This window comes from Poromitra crassiceps (assembly GCF_964638095.1).
Source record: "Poromitra crassiceps genome assembly, chromosome: 1".
Lineage (NCBI taxonomy): Eukaryota > Metazoa > Chordata > Actinopteri > Beryciformes > Melamphaidae > Poromitra > Poromitra crassiceps.
Genome location: NC_139623.1, coordinates 114,826,622 through 114,844,719, shown reverse-complemented (window position 1 = coordinate 114,844,719; position 18,098 = coordinate 114,826,622). Strand labels below are relative to the sequence as shown.

The following is an 18,098-nucleotide window of genomic DNA, read 5'->3' as shown; positions in this document are numbered from 1 at the left end:
TACCTGAATATGAGTTTTACCATAACTGTTGATGCTTTTAGTAAACTCGGTGTCCATTTTATGGTTTTTGACTTTTAGAAACACATTGTAATACTCAGATTTATGATGGAATCTATCTATAGCACTCTACTTTGCATAGTAAGTAGGCTACCAATATGGCCACTAACCAATTTTTTTTTACATACACTTTCACCCAGATTGAGTGTAGACTTGTAAGAGTAAGTTACCATCAAACTGGTGGAAACAAACAATCTACAGTATGTATCTTACAGATTTTATTGAAACAATTAGACAAATAGAGTATAACCCATTCCCATTGATACAGGTAATAGCCAGTCTGTGCATCAATGCTCTCCATAAATGTGAAATGCTATCAATACTGATCAAAGGTGTTTAGAATTTGAACAAAATATTACAATATCAGAAACAAAAACAACATAACAAAACATATATTGGTGCCTATATGTACAAGTGAGTAGTAGCCTACTTATGTCCATAGGTTGAATTGAGTTAGAAGTGCTCAGTCCTTTTGATTTACCAGGGTGACTGATTTTTCATAAAAGACTTCAGATGACAAGTGGTTTTTGTTTATATCCTTATATCCACAGCCAGATTACTAAAATATTGGTGTCTCGACCCTCATTGTTGGTACAGGCACTCTTGCATCCACATTGAGGTGCCACGGGCTCCAGCTTTACAACATTCACAGCACACACTACATTACTTTTTGCAGACACAGCAGAGAATGATTGCTCAGGCTTTACTGGCATCTGGAAGATGGGTCCAGTAAGGTTCCAAAGTCTTGGTCATGGAGTCCCAGTACCAGCCCCACGTACTGAACTCTGGATATTTTGCTGGACAGAGGTTGCCTGATTCCAGTAGAAGCTGGCCTGCAGCAGTCCCCATTTGACATGCTGAATCAGTGCATCTTGGGTGGGAGGCAGGTTCTCTTGATGAATTTGAAAAAAGCCAATGTCTAGCATCATCTACTTGGCTGGAGCCACAGCTTTTGCTGTACATGACAACCCCAAGGTGAGGGCGACCAGGGTTTTGGGATGAACTCCTCCTTTCTACCAAGAAGGATGTTGTACTTTCCAACAGATCTGAATATGACATATCTGCACTTCAGCCTTGTAACCATCCTGAAGCAGACACTACAGTAGAATGATTTATAGCACCTGGCACATGCTGCGGCCAGTAGCCATAGAAACTCAGGATCCATATGTCCGACAGTGATGTTGTAATACTTGCAATACGCTTCTTCTACACATTAGGCCTCACAGAGAACTGGATCGGCTTCACATGTGGAAAGTACATTTATGTTCACAAAATCTGCAATGTTCTTGGTCCCCAGAGATCACTGGCATTACATCTCCTCCATGTGCTAAAATGATGTGATACTACATCAGCCTTCCAGGGCTATGGGAAAAGGAGTGGATGGGCAGCTTGGGAAGCAACATCGGATCTCACTGAGACCGTGGACGCCTTCACCTTGGAGCCTGAACCGATCAACTCAGATGTCGATGTCCAAAGACTGGAAGCATTATGGTTGTTGTCATGTCCAGCAAGAGCTGTGTCTCCAGCCAAGTAGATGAAGCCAGACATCAGCTTTTCTCAAATGGTACCAAGTCCCTTGAGAACTTGCCTCCCACCCAAGATGCACTGATTCAGCATGTCAAATGGGGACTGCTGCAGACCAGCTTCTACTCGAATCAGGCAACCTCTGTCCAGCAAAATATCCAGAGTTCAGTACGTGGGGCTGGTACTGGGACTCCCATGACCAAGACCTGGGAACCTTACTGGACCCATCTTTCAGATGCCAGTAAAGCCTGAGTCATCATTCTCTGCTGCAGCTGCAAAAAGTCATGTAGTGGGTGCTGGGAATGCTGTAAAGCTGGAGCCCGTGGCACCTCAATGTGGATGCAAAAGTGCCTGTACCAACAATGCGGTCAAGACAACAATATTTGATTAATCTGGCTGTGGATATAAGGATATAAACAAAAAACACTTTACACTCAATCTAACTTAACTCCCCCCAACCCATGGACATACCTAAGTGTTACTCACTAATTGTTTCAATAAAATATGTAAGATAAATACTGTAGATTGTTTGTTTCCACCAGTTTGATGGCAACTCATTCTTACAACTACAAAAGTGTATGTAAAAAAGAAATGGGATAGCAGCCATATTGGTAGCCTACTTACTCTGCAAAGTAGAGTGCTATAGATAGATTCAATCATAAATCTGAGTATTACAATGTGTTTCTAAAACTCAAAAACCATAAAATGGACACCGAGTTTACTAAAAGCATCAACAGTTATGGTAAAACTCATATTCAGGTAGCCGCCATCTTGGAAATATGCAGATTAGGGGTCCACACACATCTTCATTAGTAAAGATAAGCATTCCAACACCTTTCTAATGGTCAAAAAACATAAGATAGACACCAAGTCTGTATTTCTAGCTCATCTCTTTCAAAAGTTATAGCCAAAATCTTTTTCGGACAGTGGTCATATTGGATCTGGCCACCATGGTGACCCCGGGAGTCACCGGCTCGGGCACTCTGGCTCAATTGTTAGAGCATGCCCTGGGCTAATTCTGGGCAAAATCTGGTGCTTTTAGACTTTATTTGCATGAACTTAGCCTCAAATGTCCCTAAAAGTCCCACAACTATTATGTTTTGCATGGTGTTATAAATCGAGTGATAACACACATTTAGCTACCATTGGTGCAATGCTCTCACATATTTTCTAACTCTAGAGATGTATACCTTGCCAAAAATCAATATGAGCATTATTCCCAACCCTTCTGGCCCATGGACTAATATGTACCGGTAGATAGATTTCTTTTGCAAGATTTTGAGAGTAAATTAGACACTTTTTTCAAATGTTTTTGAGTTTTACTATACCAAACCTGTTAAAACCATTAAAACAACCCTCTCAATCAATTCCTCATGCAGAAATCATACAGAAAAGTGGTGTCATTTGTCTCTGTATGACGTCTAGTTCAAAAGTTATGACCCTTATCCATTTTCATCAGACATCGCAATATGCCCACAAAGATGGCCGCCAAACGGACCCATGGGACACTATTTCAACGGGGTAACAACAAAATTTGTTTATTAGACACCTTGAGGAGTACAAAAATCTATGTTAGAAAAATATATCTTTCGGGTGCGCGGGGACCCCCCGTTCCTACTAGACTATATTCAGTGCGCCGGTTGCACGGAGCTCTCCTCTGCCATCCCACTCTCTGTCCCCCCTCTCTCTCTCTCACTCCCTCTCTCTTGTGCATCAGACAGGCACAATGACTGATGGAAAAAAGTTCGCCGGTTCTATTATTGTGTGTAATTGCGCGGACTCTCCTCTGCCATCATTCTCTGTCCCCCCTATCTCTCTCTCACTCCCTCGCACATCAGACAGCAGACAGGCACAAAGTCACACATGTGAAATCTCCCAGCATGCATTGGGCTAATCCATTTCGATAATAAATAGCATCCAAATTAGCCTAAATAGATAGAAAGGTAGATAGAAATAATGTGTAATGTTAACACAACATGCAATTGTAGAACATTTCAATATTGGACAAAATAAAATCGCGAAATCAAAACACAACCCTATGTGAAACATACTGTATATGTCATCCTGGGGCTATATATATCCCTCGCAGATTTAATGTGATTTAGATAAGTGACAGCGTAACGCGGTTCTACTGTCATGTCCTATACTGTGATGTCCGCTCCAATAAATTGGCCCTACTTCACATTTAGTTTTACAATAAAAACACATTTCTGCAATGACTTTACATAATGTAGGCTATATTTATGTGCATCATCCTACCTGTGCAGCAGGGGAGAGAAAACGATATCATTCTGGACAAACTTTCACCAATCTAATCTCATCATGACATAGGGATAGGCTATTTTTTTCTAGCCAATGCGTTTAGAACATTCTTTTCACTTTGATCTTGCTATAGTGTAGCGTATTTATACATGCTTGCAGTATTTCAACTGCAGTTAGATTGGTTTGAGAAGCATAATAATATGGAATAATAGCCTATATATGGAGACAGACAGATGGGATGAAAGGGAGGGGGGGAGCAGAGCACTTGGCTTTTCTGGCTTTACAGGATCGCTCCGTGGAATTGGAGCTTAAAAGGGACGCTTGTGATTCGTTTACTGCACTTCTCCAATGATCAGATTGTGCATAATTTTACGCTTAAAAGGTGTGGTTATAATGCTTAAGGCCAAAGGTAGACAGGGACACGCACATCCAAAGCTTGGCCACACTGGGCCTGGGTGCTGGATCAAAAAGGATACTCACAGTGAAAAAATAATGGTCCGCACACCAAAGGAGCTCCCGTTAGGTTTCTTTATTTATAAATATGCACACAGCGTGACGTTTCGGGCCACACTGGCCCTTCCTCAAGACGCTTTCGTCTTGAGGAAGGGCCAGTGTGGCCCGAAACGTCACGCTGTGTGCATATTTATAAATAAAGAAACCTAACGGGAGCTCCTTTGGTGTGCGGACCATTATTTTTTCACTATAATGCTTAAGGCCACCTGTAGTGCAGATACCAAAATATCGAGTGCGCTGGTCCACGCCCACTACTCTGGGCTGCGTCTGGCGTTGGCCGCAGTTCATAGGCCGATGCAACGATAGAGCCCATACTGTACACAGGCATACACTCAGACTGCCCTTGAGAAACCCCAATCCCATTCTTCTATGTGTAACCGCATCCCCTAATCAAAAAAATTAATCAATTATTCTAAAACAAGCGCACAATAACATTTTTGACAAAAACACATGAATACGTGGGTTACAACACATACAATAAACAATAAACCCATCATAAATACATAAACAAAACACAAAAATAAAAGCAGACAATAACGATTACAATATATGATTTACAATAGCAATATACAATATCTAAGTATGACAACACTCACTAACACATTGCATTCAGGTGATGTCTTGTCACACACATGGTCTATGGGTCAGCTTGGGGGAAAACACGGTCCTGGCGGAGATCTGCACTCCACCAAGTGCGCTTTTCTAGTTTGGTGTATGAGTTTGGTTTGCCAACTTTTTCAAGTCTGTCTAATCTTCTAAGAAGATTCCTAAACTACATTCTGTGTCTGTAATAATTAACATTTATTTTAGACATTTACCTTTATGTGATTCTCAGCTTTGATACTGTATACTTGAAAACCTGAAATATTTCTAGTTTCTTCTTTGACTGTAGAAACGCTAGCTAGTAGCATAACGGTTACAGTACACAAGCTAACCACATTATGTTGTATATACTGTATTTGTAACTTACTTGTTTTTTCCTCATTATAGGCTATGTAAATGCAAAGAAGTTATACACATTGAGACACATTGTAACTTATTTATTTGTATTTCAGTTTTACAGTGCTTTTAACAGTAAACATCCTAAAACGTTCCTGTTGCCTCTTGGATGTTTATTGAAAAAACCTGTTTAGCTATCTGCCAAGCTAAGCCAGCACCTTAGTGAGGGCAGTGTGTGTGTGTGTGTGTGTGTGTGTGTGTGTGTGTGTGTGTGTGTGTGTGTGTGTGTGTGTGTGTGTGTGTGTGTGTGTGTGTGTGCGTGCACTCAGGAGATGATCCCACACTACACCCCCACCACACCCATTGATTTCCTGTCCCCACCTTGACTCTCATTCTTTCAAAGCTATTTACTGTTTTAGCAAATATGTATGTAATTACTTTACAGCAAGGTGTCCATTTATAAAAAGGATATTTATGAGATCAAAAATACTTTATTTCTTTATTTATAGCTTATGTGTATTTAATCGTAACCAAATAATCGCTCCCTGACATAAAATGTCAATTTTCTATCAATTTCTAATACAAGTTGTGCTAAAATACTGTTGTTTATGCATATTTTCACATTACTTTAAAAATATATGCAGAGTAAATGGCAAAAGGAGATACACAAATGACTTCTGATGTATAATTTTGAAATTGCCATAGTTTGAAATGACAGGTTTTTACCTGTCATTTGACACCAGAATCATCAAAATCGCCCTGGACAGTGAAATTCTATGGTAAAAATAGCTGAAATGGCAGCCATCTTTAAAATGGCAGCCATTTTGAAATGTTCATGGAATAAATCTGGCTTCTCTGTGGTCATAAATGTATGGTTTGATAGCAAGATCATTCATAAAATCATTCATAAAATAGTGTTTTCAGGCTGGAAATGGCGGCCATCTTGGAAAAAAATCATAATTGTTGTGTGACTAATGACTTTTATCAAAATAACAGTCTACAAGGAGTATTTGTGCCAATTTTGGCGCTTCTTTCCGGAAGCGAACGAATTTGCTGTTTTGAGCCCCACTAATATTTGGTAAAATGGCTCAGCAAATGTCAGTCTGAACCTAGCAGCCTCCACCCCTGGAAATGGGAAATAGCAAGGGGAAATGTGGGACTTTAATTGTGTGTGTGTGTGTGTGTGTGTGTGTGTGTGTGTCACAGCATCATCTACCCTCAGAACAGACGAGGGGAGCCAGAGTATAACCCCTGTGGGAAGTACATGGTCAAACTTCACATCAATGGAGTCCCCAGGAAGGTAACAGACACATTCTCCAGTCAGTTCATCTGTTCACTATAGCATCAGAATCACTGAGAGCACACAGCTACAGGACAATACAAGACAATCAGAATCACAACTTATACAGTGACCCAGAGCACACAGCTACAGGACAATACAAGACAATCAGAATCACAACTTATACAGTGACCGTGAGCACACAGCTACAGGACAATACAAGACACAGTGGCATACAGCTACAGGACAATACAAGACACAACTTATACAGTGACCCAGAGCACACAGCTACAGGACAATACAAGACAATCAGAATTAGGGATGCACCGATCCACTTTTTTCAGTTCCGATCCGATTTCGATACCTAAATTTGGATATTTGCCGATACCGATATTATTCCGATACCATAGCTATTTTTTCTTGAATATACAGTACAAACAAACATTTGGCCAATTGAAGAAAATAGGAAAGAAAAATACAACTTGAAAAAAGCAGACAAAATGAAGAAAATATACAAGGCAAAGAAGGATAATTATAAATCAATCTGAACTATTTAGGCATTGCTGCTTTAGAGAAGGACCCTCTGCCTGTAGCTGGCTCCTGCTAAGAGACATAATTAGTATTTGGTAATCAATTATTTCATAACATTAGGTACCTGGTTCATAAACAAGAACAATTAGGTCATTAGACATTTCCATTTCCACTCAAATGTATTAAATAACATTTCAACCATCGTTTCAACAAACCAACAATTAAACACCCCTGCCACTTTAAACACTTGGTCTGATCCCCCGGAAACCCCCTCCAGAAACTACCAAGTGGTACGCTCTGCATCTGGGGACTTGCGGTTTTGGAACGGCTCGTCTATCTAGACCGCACTGCATTACAGAGAGACGAGGATGTACCGTTTCACATGCAGCAGACAGGTTACAAACAAACAATTCATCCGTGAAAAGTAATAAATATACATTTACGGTAATTGCCGAGATATGTCTCTTGTCTTTTTATTTTCACTGAAATGTTTTGTGTAAATGAGTACAACCTGTTGCTATGTATGATTAACTCCATAACGTTACTGCTATCATCTGATGCAACATCAGAGACTGAGGGGAGAGAGAGATGCAGCGATAATAACACGGCAACACGGACAACTTCTCAGTAATCACTTTAGCCTTCATGTCATTACAAGTTGCTGTCTTGCTTTTTGGTGTTTCAAGAGTAAATATCTCCACTCCACGGACATGTTTAGTTACAGCAGCCTGCTGTATGCTAGCGTGCTGCAAACTGGAATGGAATTTCTGGAGCGGAGGCGTGTCTCATGTTACGTTGGGGGCTCAGCGCGAGCCATGCTGGATCGGCACACACGGCACGTGGATCGGCAATATCCGATCCGTGAATTACGTCAGTATCGGCACCCGATACCGATATTGGATCGGATCGGCCCCATCCCTAATCAGAATCACAACTTATACAGTGACCCAGAGCACACAGCTACAGGACAATACAAGACACAACTTATACAGTGACCCAGAGCACACAGCTACAGGACAATACAAGACACAACTTATACAGTGACCCAGAGCACACAGCTACATGACAATACAAGACACAGTGACACACAGCACACAGCTACAGGACAATACAAGACACAACTTATACAGTGACCCAGAGCACACAGCTACAGGACAATACAAGACACAACTTATACAGTGACCCAGAGCACACAGCTACAGGACAATACAAGACACAACTTATACAGTGACCCAGAGCACACAGCTACAGGACAATACAAGACACAACTTATACAGTGACCCAGAGCACACAGCTACATGACAATACAAGACACAGTGACACACAGCACACAGCTACAGGACAATACAAGACACAACTTATACAGTGACTCAGAGCACACAGCTACAGGACAATACAAGACACAACTTATACAGTGACCCAGAGCACACAGCTACATGACAATACAAGACACAACTTATACAGTGACCCAGAGCACACAGCTACATGACAATACAAGACACAATTTATTCAGTGACCCAGAGCACACAGCTACAGGACAATACAAGACACAACTTATACAGTGACCCAGAGCACACAGCTACATGACAATACAAGACACAACTTATACAGTGACGCAGAGCACACAGCTACAGGACAATACAAGACACAACTTATACAGTGACGCAGAGCACACAGCTACAGGACAATACAAGACACAACTTATACAGTGACCCAGAGCACACAGCTACAGGACAATACAAGACATCACAATTTATTCAGTGACCCAGAGCACACAGCTACATGACAATACAAGACATCACAATTTATTCAGTGACCCAGAGCACACAGCTACAGGACAATACAAGACATCACAATTTATTCAGTGACCCAGAGCACACAGCTACATGACAATACAAGACACAACTTATACAGTGACGCAGAGCACACAGCTACAGGACAATACAAGACACAACTTATACAGTGACCCAGAGCACACAGCTACAGGACAATACAAGACATCACAATGTATACAGTGACCCAGAGCACACAGCTACATGACAATACAAGACATCACAATTTATTCAGTGACCCAGAGCACACAGCTACAGGACAATACAAGACATCACAATTTATTCAGTGACCCAGAGCACACAGCTACAGGACAATACAAGACATCACAATTTATTCAGTGACCCAGAGCACACAGCTACAGGACAATACAAGACACAACTTATACAGTGACGCAGAGCACACAGCTACAGGACAATACAAGACACAACTTATACAGTGACCCAGAGCACACAGCTACAGGACAATACAAGACATCACAATTTATTCAGTGACCCAGAGCACACAGCTACATGACAATACAAGACATCACAATTTATTCAGTGACCCAGAGCACACAGCTACATGACAATACAAGACACAACTTATACAGTGACCCAGAGCACACAGCTACATGACAATACAGTCACCCAGAGCACACAGCTACAGGACAATACAGTCACCCAGAGCACACAGCTACAGGACAATACACTGACCCAGAGCACACAGCTACAGGACAATACAGTGACCCAGAGCACACAGCTACATGACAATACACTGACCCAGAGCACACAGCTACAGGGCAATACAGTGACCCAGAGCACACAGCTACAGGGGAATACAGTGACCCAGAGCACACAGCTACATGACAATACAGTGACCCAGAGCACACAGCTACATGACAATACAGTCACCCAGAGCACACAGCTACAGGACAATACACTGACCCAGAGCACACAGCTACATGACAATACAGTGACCCAGAGCACACAGCTACATGACAATACAGTCACCCAGAGCACACAGCTACAGGACAATACACTGACCCAGAGCACACAGCTACATGACAATACAGTCACCCAGAGCACACAGCTACAGGACAATACAGTCACCCAGAGCACACAGCTACATGACAATACAGTGACCCAGAGCACACAGCTACATGACAATACAGTCACCCAGAGCACACAGCTACAGGACAATACACTGACCCAGAGCACACAGCTACATGACAATACAGTCACCCAGAGCACACAGCTACAGGGGAATACAGTGACCCAGAGCACACAGCTACAGGACAATACAGTCACCCAGAGCACACAGCTACAGGGGAATACAGTGACCCAGAGCACACAGCTACAGGACAATACACTGACCCAGAGCACACAGCTACAGGGGAATACAGTGACCCAGAGCACACAGCTACAGGACAATACAGTCACCCAGAGCACACAGCTACAGGACAATACAGTCACCCAGAGCACACAGCTACAGGAGAATACAATACATCACAATGTATACAGTGACCCAGAGCACACAGCTACAGGACAATACAATACATCACAATGTATACAGTGACCCAGAGCACACAGCTACAGGACAATACAATACATCACAATGTATACAGTGACCCAGAGCACACAGCTACAGGACAATACAGTCACCCAGAGCACACAGCTACAGGGGAATACACTGACCCAGAGCACACAGCTACAGGGCAATACACTGACCCAGAGCACTTAGCTACAGCTAATACAAGACTTATACAGTGACCCCTAGCACACAGCTGCAGGACACTACAAGATACAGTGACCCAGAGCACACAGTAATAGGACAATACAAGACACAACAGTGTACTTGATGTCCTGCATTTCCTGGTTTGTGAATGGGAAATGCAACAGAAAAAGTAAGAATCTCTCTTGTTGTGATTGTGTTTGAGAATTAACCTAAGCCAAGCAGCACTATAGAAGCCAAGATACAAAATCACATTTTGGACTGAAAATGCCTCCTTGCGCCAATGGGACAACAGCACAGAACCATGATAGAGAGACACACAATGACCAGGAAGAACACAGGCCATTTTGGTAGAGGAACTTTTGTACGGCACTTGGTAAGCGTGAGGTTTTAGTGGCGTCATTAGGGTAGTGTCTTTCAGTCCAAAAGGCAGAGACTTAGCTCTGCTGCTGCTGCGCGCTGATGTTGGAATGACCTATTTGCTTTCACTTCTTGGCAATGTAAGTTATTTGCCTAATCGTTGATATTTGATACCATGGAAAATATGACAATATTTGACAGTATATTATATTGAGTATCAGCACAAGCTCGTCTTTATACTGTCTGTCAAATTGTTGAAGCAATGTACGTGCTGCCTCTGTCCCTGCTGCAGGTGATCATAGATGACTTCCTGCCTGTGGACGGGCACGGCGAGCTGCTGTGCTCCTACTCGAGCAACAGGAACGAGCTGTGGGTCTCCCTCATAGAGAAGGCCTACATGAAGGTGATGGGAGGCTACGACTTCCCCGGCTCCAACTCGGTAGGTGGGAGCGGAGGCCACTGGGAGAGATGCTCCTCAGATTGACAGAGGAAAACCATGGATGTTTTACACAACTGCTTTTGGGAATTGACATATTCATCATGTGTGTTGGCTGGGATGTTTCGCCTCACTGCCTGTTACTGAGTGATCTTTCTCACTCCTAAATCTATGAATGTCCAGAGGAGAATTTCTAAGAAAAACCATTCCTGCTGTAAAGGTTCTGTGAAAATAGTAATCTTCAAATCATGTCTGATCTGAAAACATATGGAGAACACTTGATCATTTCCAGGTCTTGAAAAGATTGGAAATTGCACAAAACTTGGAAAAGCATATGGAAAATATTGTCTTGTCCCCATACCCATTTGACTACGGTACACATTATGTTGATGCACTGTAGACCTGCTGTTTTGACATATCATGACATTAGTTGTAATGTCGAATAATATCTAGTTGACAGTCATGTTGCCGGTACACCATCATCAGAAATCATATTGAACACTAACCAAAATCTTTTAAATCAAGAAATTAAGTGTTTTTGTAGAAATACTGAGTAGAGTTCTCAACGGTCCTAAAAAAAATCGAACCCGACCCAACCCAACCCGCTTGAGACGCGGACCGAGCTCAACTCGCCCGCCGTTGTCACATAGAACACTCAGCCCGAGACCGACTCAGCCCGACCAAAAAAAAAAGCTGTTATTAGACTAAGACATTATAAAAAGTGTGCAATTAATGTCGGCGCGGCTCTAATACAATGGGAACGGTGTATGTTACTGCCATGAATGTTTTTTCAGCTTTCATGCTACTGTATGTTGTTATGGGCGCTGTATGCTTATTACTTTCTGGCTCGCGCTCCTGCATCTCCGCTGCGGTGCTGCTGCGTGCGTAATTACGCAGCGTACTGAGAGCCGCGCTCAGTGATGCTGCTCTGTTTGAAGTTGAATTTCATTGCACCAGCACACATTTTCTTTATCAGCTTTTCATGCCTCCGCCGGCAATAGCCAGGCCGGAGGCATTATGGATCCGGGTTGTCCGTCCGTCCGATGTTCGTTAACGCGATATCGGAGGAACGCCTTGATGGAATTTCATCAAATTTGCCTCAAACATTGACTTAGACTCAAGGATGATCTGATTAGATTTTGGTGGTCAAAGGTCAAGGTCACTGTAGTCTCAACGCCAGACCCATGAGAGTTCTTACGCTGATACACTACGTTACTGCATGCTGCAGATCTCTCTCTGGGCTGGGGGACACTTTCCCCCAGCCGGCTGGTTATGGGAGGGAACTGTTCAATACTTGGCCAGTAATATGCCAGTGATGGATTCAGTCCTCTCCAATCAGTAACGACTTTGCGATCAGACGACACGGCAGGCGCAGCCCATTTTTCGAACCACTCTCTCATCGGTGCTACGACCTGTCACTCATTCAATTTCAACCCGCCTTCAAAACCAGCAGTGGCTGTGAAGTGGCACAGACTCATTTATGTAGTATGCCGAGCGCAGCGATTCAACGTAATATTTGAGTCTGGGGAGAGACTAAGGTCACTATGACCTCTCGAACGCCATTTTCAAGCTTGTTAATGCGATATCTCAGGAATGCCTTGATGGAATTTCATCAAATTTGCCTCAAACATCGACTTGGACTCAAGGATGAACTGATTACATTTTGGTGGTCAAAGGTCAAGGTCACTGTGACCTCACGAACGTGATTCCCAAGTTCGTTAACGCGATATCTCAAGAACGGCTTGATGGAATTTCTTCTGATTTGGCTCAAATATCGACTTGGATGCAAGGATGAACTGATTCGATTTTGTTGGCAAAAGTTCAAGGTTACTGTGACATCACGACCGCTCGTTTCATGCTCGTTAACATGAGATCTCAGGATTTCATCTAATTTGCCTCAAACGTCCACTTGAACTCATGGATGAACTAATGGCGGAGGCATAAATCCGCGGTGCGGCCGTTCTAGTTTAAATTAGTTTCTATTATACATTGAATCCGACCAATTTAGTCCGATAATTCATGTAGTATCTACTTTTTTTCTGCCAGCATTCGTCATTTTCCCCTTGGCGCACATAAAGACACATGCTTCCCTTCCGTCATTGTCTGGTTGATGGTGAGAGGGACTTTAGCTGTAGGCTACTCGTGACAAAACCAGACATGGATTTCTGACCTGAAGAAGGGGTGGCAGCGCAGCAGGTATGGCGGGTGAGGGAAGAGAGGTGCCGGTCTTGGAGTCGTGTTTGAAGAGCACCTTGCATTTTTTGCATTGGACGTATCCCTACTGCCTCACCATCTACGTCCACCACAGCATAAAGTGTTTTCCAGACTTCTGACTTAAACTCCGCCCCTCCCTCCCGACGCTCCAGGATGTATCCTTTGTCTAACTTTTCTTTATTGTCTTAGCATCCATTTTGTCAGGTGGTCTTCTTCACTCACAGTAACTTTCACTTTCTTTCTTATCAGTGAAGTCATGTCACCTCATTAACTCCCCGCCCCCGCCGCAAGCAATTAAGCATCCTGCCATAGCTGCAGTGCAGCATAACAGCTCAGCAAATGAGAGAAAATAATAAAAATTAATAGCCTAAGTGCATTTAACATAAGAAGAGAATTAATTCTTATTTTACGCAAACAGGAGCACCACTGTACAGTCTCTGCCCCCTATCTTCCCACTGGCATTAGGCGCTAAAACTGGCGTTAAACACAAAAACGCGCCTTGCGCCTGCCTCGGGAAGATAGCATCATGGTTTTAGGCCCCGAAATGTGCTTTACGCCGAAGAGGCGTGGCGCAGTGCCAGAATAGGCCAGAATGGGCGTTTCGGCCTTAAAGGAGGACTTACTCCCTAGATATGTATCAGAACAGTGATTTGAAAATACCTATGGAATACCTATTTTTTTTCGGAAATCGACGCCATTACAGTTTGCCCACCGCCTCGAAAATAATTTATTTGAGAGCTGCAATATCTTTATAAATATCAACAACTAGCCAACGCTGGTGGCCTGTATGGAAACAGCGTTGCTCAAAATGGTTGAAAGTTATATCAATTTGGCCATTCAGTGGCGAACTAGAAATTTAATTATTTTTCTCCCATATGTGTGTGCGTGGCTTGTCTTATGTTAAGTTAGGAGAGACTAGTGACGCGATGCGAGGCTCGTTACCGCAGCACACAGCACGGACAAACGCCCCGCTCTCAGCTTATGTAATCACAATGCGAGATTTCTCCACGTCATTCCCTCGCCCAACTTTCGATAAACCGCGCCATGAAATCCGTTTAAAATTTTCGTTTATGGGCTTTTCGTGATTCTTGTTAAAAGTTACTGCAGCGCAGGGCAGTGTCAGACCTCCATGTGAAGAGCTCCGCCCGCGCGTCCCCGCTGCCTGGAGCACAGCAGCTCGTGCTCGCGCTCTAAAAGGCAGGGTGCCTACGAGCTGCTGCCTGGCCGGCAGAAAGTGCTCCAGACTCGGTGTGATAATCCTGTAACAGCATTTGAGCTTATTCAGGTAAGATATTAATAATGTAATGACACATTCAGCGATAAACTGTCTACAATGAAGACATATGTCAAATATGACAACGTGGTGTTCAGTATTTTAAGAGCACAGGGTTTTTCTAGCCTACCTACTTGCCTGATCAAACCCATTCCGCGCATTCCTCAGCCCAGCGCAGCAAAACACACAAGGCAGTGAGTCCACGTGGAGGAGGAGCTCACACACACAGACAGAGAGAGTGTGCTGCTGTGCTGCTCACCCCCCCCCCCCCAGTCCCCAGTCGCTCTGCTGACTTCATTTCCTGAAAAGTTGGCGTTGCTTGTACACAGTGACGATATTATAGTAGCCGATGTGTTTAGAGCAGCTTTGTCACGTTGTCACGTCGTAGTATAGCGTTATATTTTACATGTGCGCTAAACTGCGATGAGATTTGTTTGCGGAAGGATGAAAGTGAGGCTCTCACTTTGGTGCTGGGCTCTCTGAGCTGATTGCTGCAAACACACAATTACCCCTCCCTCCCTCCGGGCAGAGCGTCAGTGCAGCAGCTCTGTGTCCCCAGCGAAAAGGGGCACAGAAGACCACAAGTCGTCCTTGAGAGGATTCCAGCATTCGTTGTCTCTCAACCTAATTATATGGAATTCTGGACAAAATCATATCTAGGCTATAAAAAATAAAAAATAAGATTTACATGAGACCAAATCTCATCATAGGGCCCCTTAGTATGAAAAAGGTTGGGAATGATTTACAGCAACACAATGCCATGTCCTTACTTTTATGATTATAGTGGCGTTTATTGATAGTATTGTGTTACATAGGAGTTGGTAGGAAAATAACAGGCGATTGTAATAAATTAACAGGTCAAGTGACATCATGGGAATAGGCTTGGAGTTGTGAGGAGCCAAAAGGGTACAGGGGGAGTAGGGGAGTAACTATCTTGAAATCCCATAGTCTTTGGTTCATCGTGACGTCACGACATATATCCCATGAGGGCAAAAAAAAAAAGCAGTGTTCCACCCTTAGAGGGCGCTTATGCCAGGTATGCTGCTGAAAAATGATACAAATGGTAAAATGGCAACAGTTTGGTGTCAAATGTGGAAATTTTGACCAGAATTCTTCACACATCACCCCCAAGTCATATATATTGGTTAAAAGCTGAAAAAAGTGTTTTGGAGGTAAGTTCTCCTTTAAATACCGGCCTAACGATATCTTCCTCCCTGGCGTCAAAACCAGGCCTTATTCAGTGCGCCGCGGATATTACTGTGCGTATTTACGCACAGCCCTCCTCTGCCGATCTCCCCCTCTCTCCCCCTCTCGCTCCCTCTCACTCCCTCTCTCTCGTGCGTCAGACAGGCACAAAGACCGATGGAAAAAAAGTTGTTATGTAGTTTTGAGCCCCTGTCATTCAGAGGCTGTTGAGCCACATGTGAAATCTCCCAGCATGCATTGAGGCTAATACATTTCGACAAGAAATATCAACCAAATCAGCCTAAATAGGGTAAGTGGTAGATATAAATAATATGTATGTTTACACAAGATGCAATTCTGGAACATTTCAATATTGGACAAAATAAAACATAAAAATGAAAACACAACCCTATGTGAAACATATATGTAATCCAGGTGGTATATATATCCCTCGCAAAGTTAACTTGATATAGATGAGCAAAGTTAACTTGATATAGATGAGTGATAGCCATAACATGGTTCTACTGTGATGTCTGCTCCAATAAGACTTGGCTTACTTCACAATGTACTTTTACAATAAAAACACATTTATGCAATGACTTTACATAATGTAGGCTATATTTATGTGCATCATTTAGCCTGTGCAGCAGGTCATCTACAAGTTATAAAACTACCTGCCCTGAATGAGCCGAGTGGGGGTGCTTGTTCACTATTGTGAAAGTTACAACATAAAGATCATGGAAATGGATGCTATCAGGAATGTCACCGATAGTTAACGTTCTATATTGTAGGCTACAGGGAGACCGTATCAGCCCTGCTGAACAGATCTGTATTTGCCTGGTTGTAGGTTGAATTGTTTTATTCAGGCTATGATCTGTGATGTGCTGAGATATCCAAATTGGCATGAAGATATGACAGCATGCAGCCAAAACCCGGACATGGATCGAGTGGATCGGAGCTTCGAAAGGAAGAATGTCATTGAGTAACTGCAGTTCACCAATGAGCAGGTTGTGCATAATTTTACGCTTAAAAGGCGTGGTTATAATGCTTAAGGCCGCGTGTAGCGCCGACACCAAAATATCGAGTGCGCCGGTACACGCCCACTAATCTGCGCTGCGCCTGGCACTAAGCGCTGTTTTAAGGCCGTTGCAACGATAGAGCCCTCTGTGTGTAAATAGCGTATTATAGTCCTAAATATAGCCTATAGCCAATATATATCTTTCCCAGCCCGAGCTCCGCCCGACCCGGCCAATTAAGATAAAATCTCAGCCCATGCCGGCTAACATTGAGAACTCTAATACTACGTAGGAAGACTGTAGTTCTGCTGTAGGATCTGAGGTGTGTTCGTGTGTGTGTGTGTGTGTGTGTGTGTGTGTGTGTGTTCGTTCTAGAACATTGATCTGCACGCGCTTACTGGCTGGATCCCTGAACGCATCGCCATGCACTCAGACAATCAGTCGTTCAGCAAGGATGACACCTTCCGCATGCTGTACCAGAGGTGAGCAGCTCGCGCACGCACACACACACACACACACACACACACACTGATAGTTATTCACCCCTTGTCGGTTAGTGATTTTCGTTTTAGTTTCCGATTTTCATCATACCGGAGTAGTGTTGTCACGATACCAAGATTTTACCCTGTGATACTATACCAGTCAAAGTATCACGATACGGGTAGTATCACGATACCATGGAGAAATCTATATATTTCTTGTTTTATGAATGTGCAATGTATTTACCTCCACAAATTATAATGTATGATGACCTTAGGCAAAAATACAATGTTTCAGAGTATCTCAGGCACCTCTAAAATGTGTTATTATAAATTATAAAACGGCTCTCTCAAATCAAGCAATCTGATTGGTTCGCAGCCATTGTATAAATCCAATAACCCTTGGTTGCCATGGCAACTCTCTTACTAAAAGCCTTTGGTTACCTCAAAAAAAACAAATGGCGGAGACAGCTGTCAGATCCTTGTG

General features: G+C 43.1%; 1 protein-coding gene across 1 annotated transcript in view; it reads left to right on the top strand.

Annotated features, from left to right (window-relative positions):
- capn7 (calpain 7) overlaps positions 1–18,098 on the top strand; it is a 100,310-nt gene that overhangs the window by 37,494 nt on the left and 44,718 nt on the right. Inside the window, exons 9-11 of the mRNA XM_083640341.1 lie at positions 6,502–6,595; positions 11,301–11,447; positions 17,508–17,614. Coding sequence (XP_083496467.1) covers positions 6,502–6,595; positions 11,301–11,447; positions 17,508–17,614 — 348 coding nt within the window. The remainder of the gene's footprint in view (positions 1–6,501; positions 6,596–11,300; positions 11,448–17,507; positions 17,615–18,098) is intronic.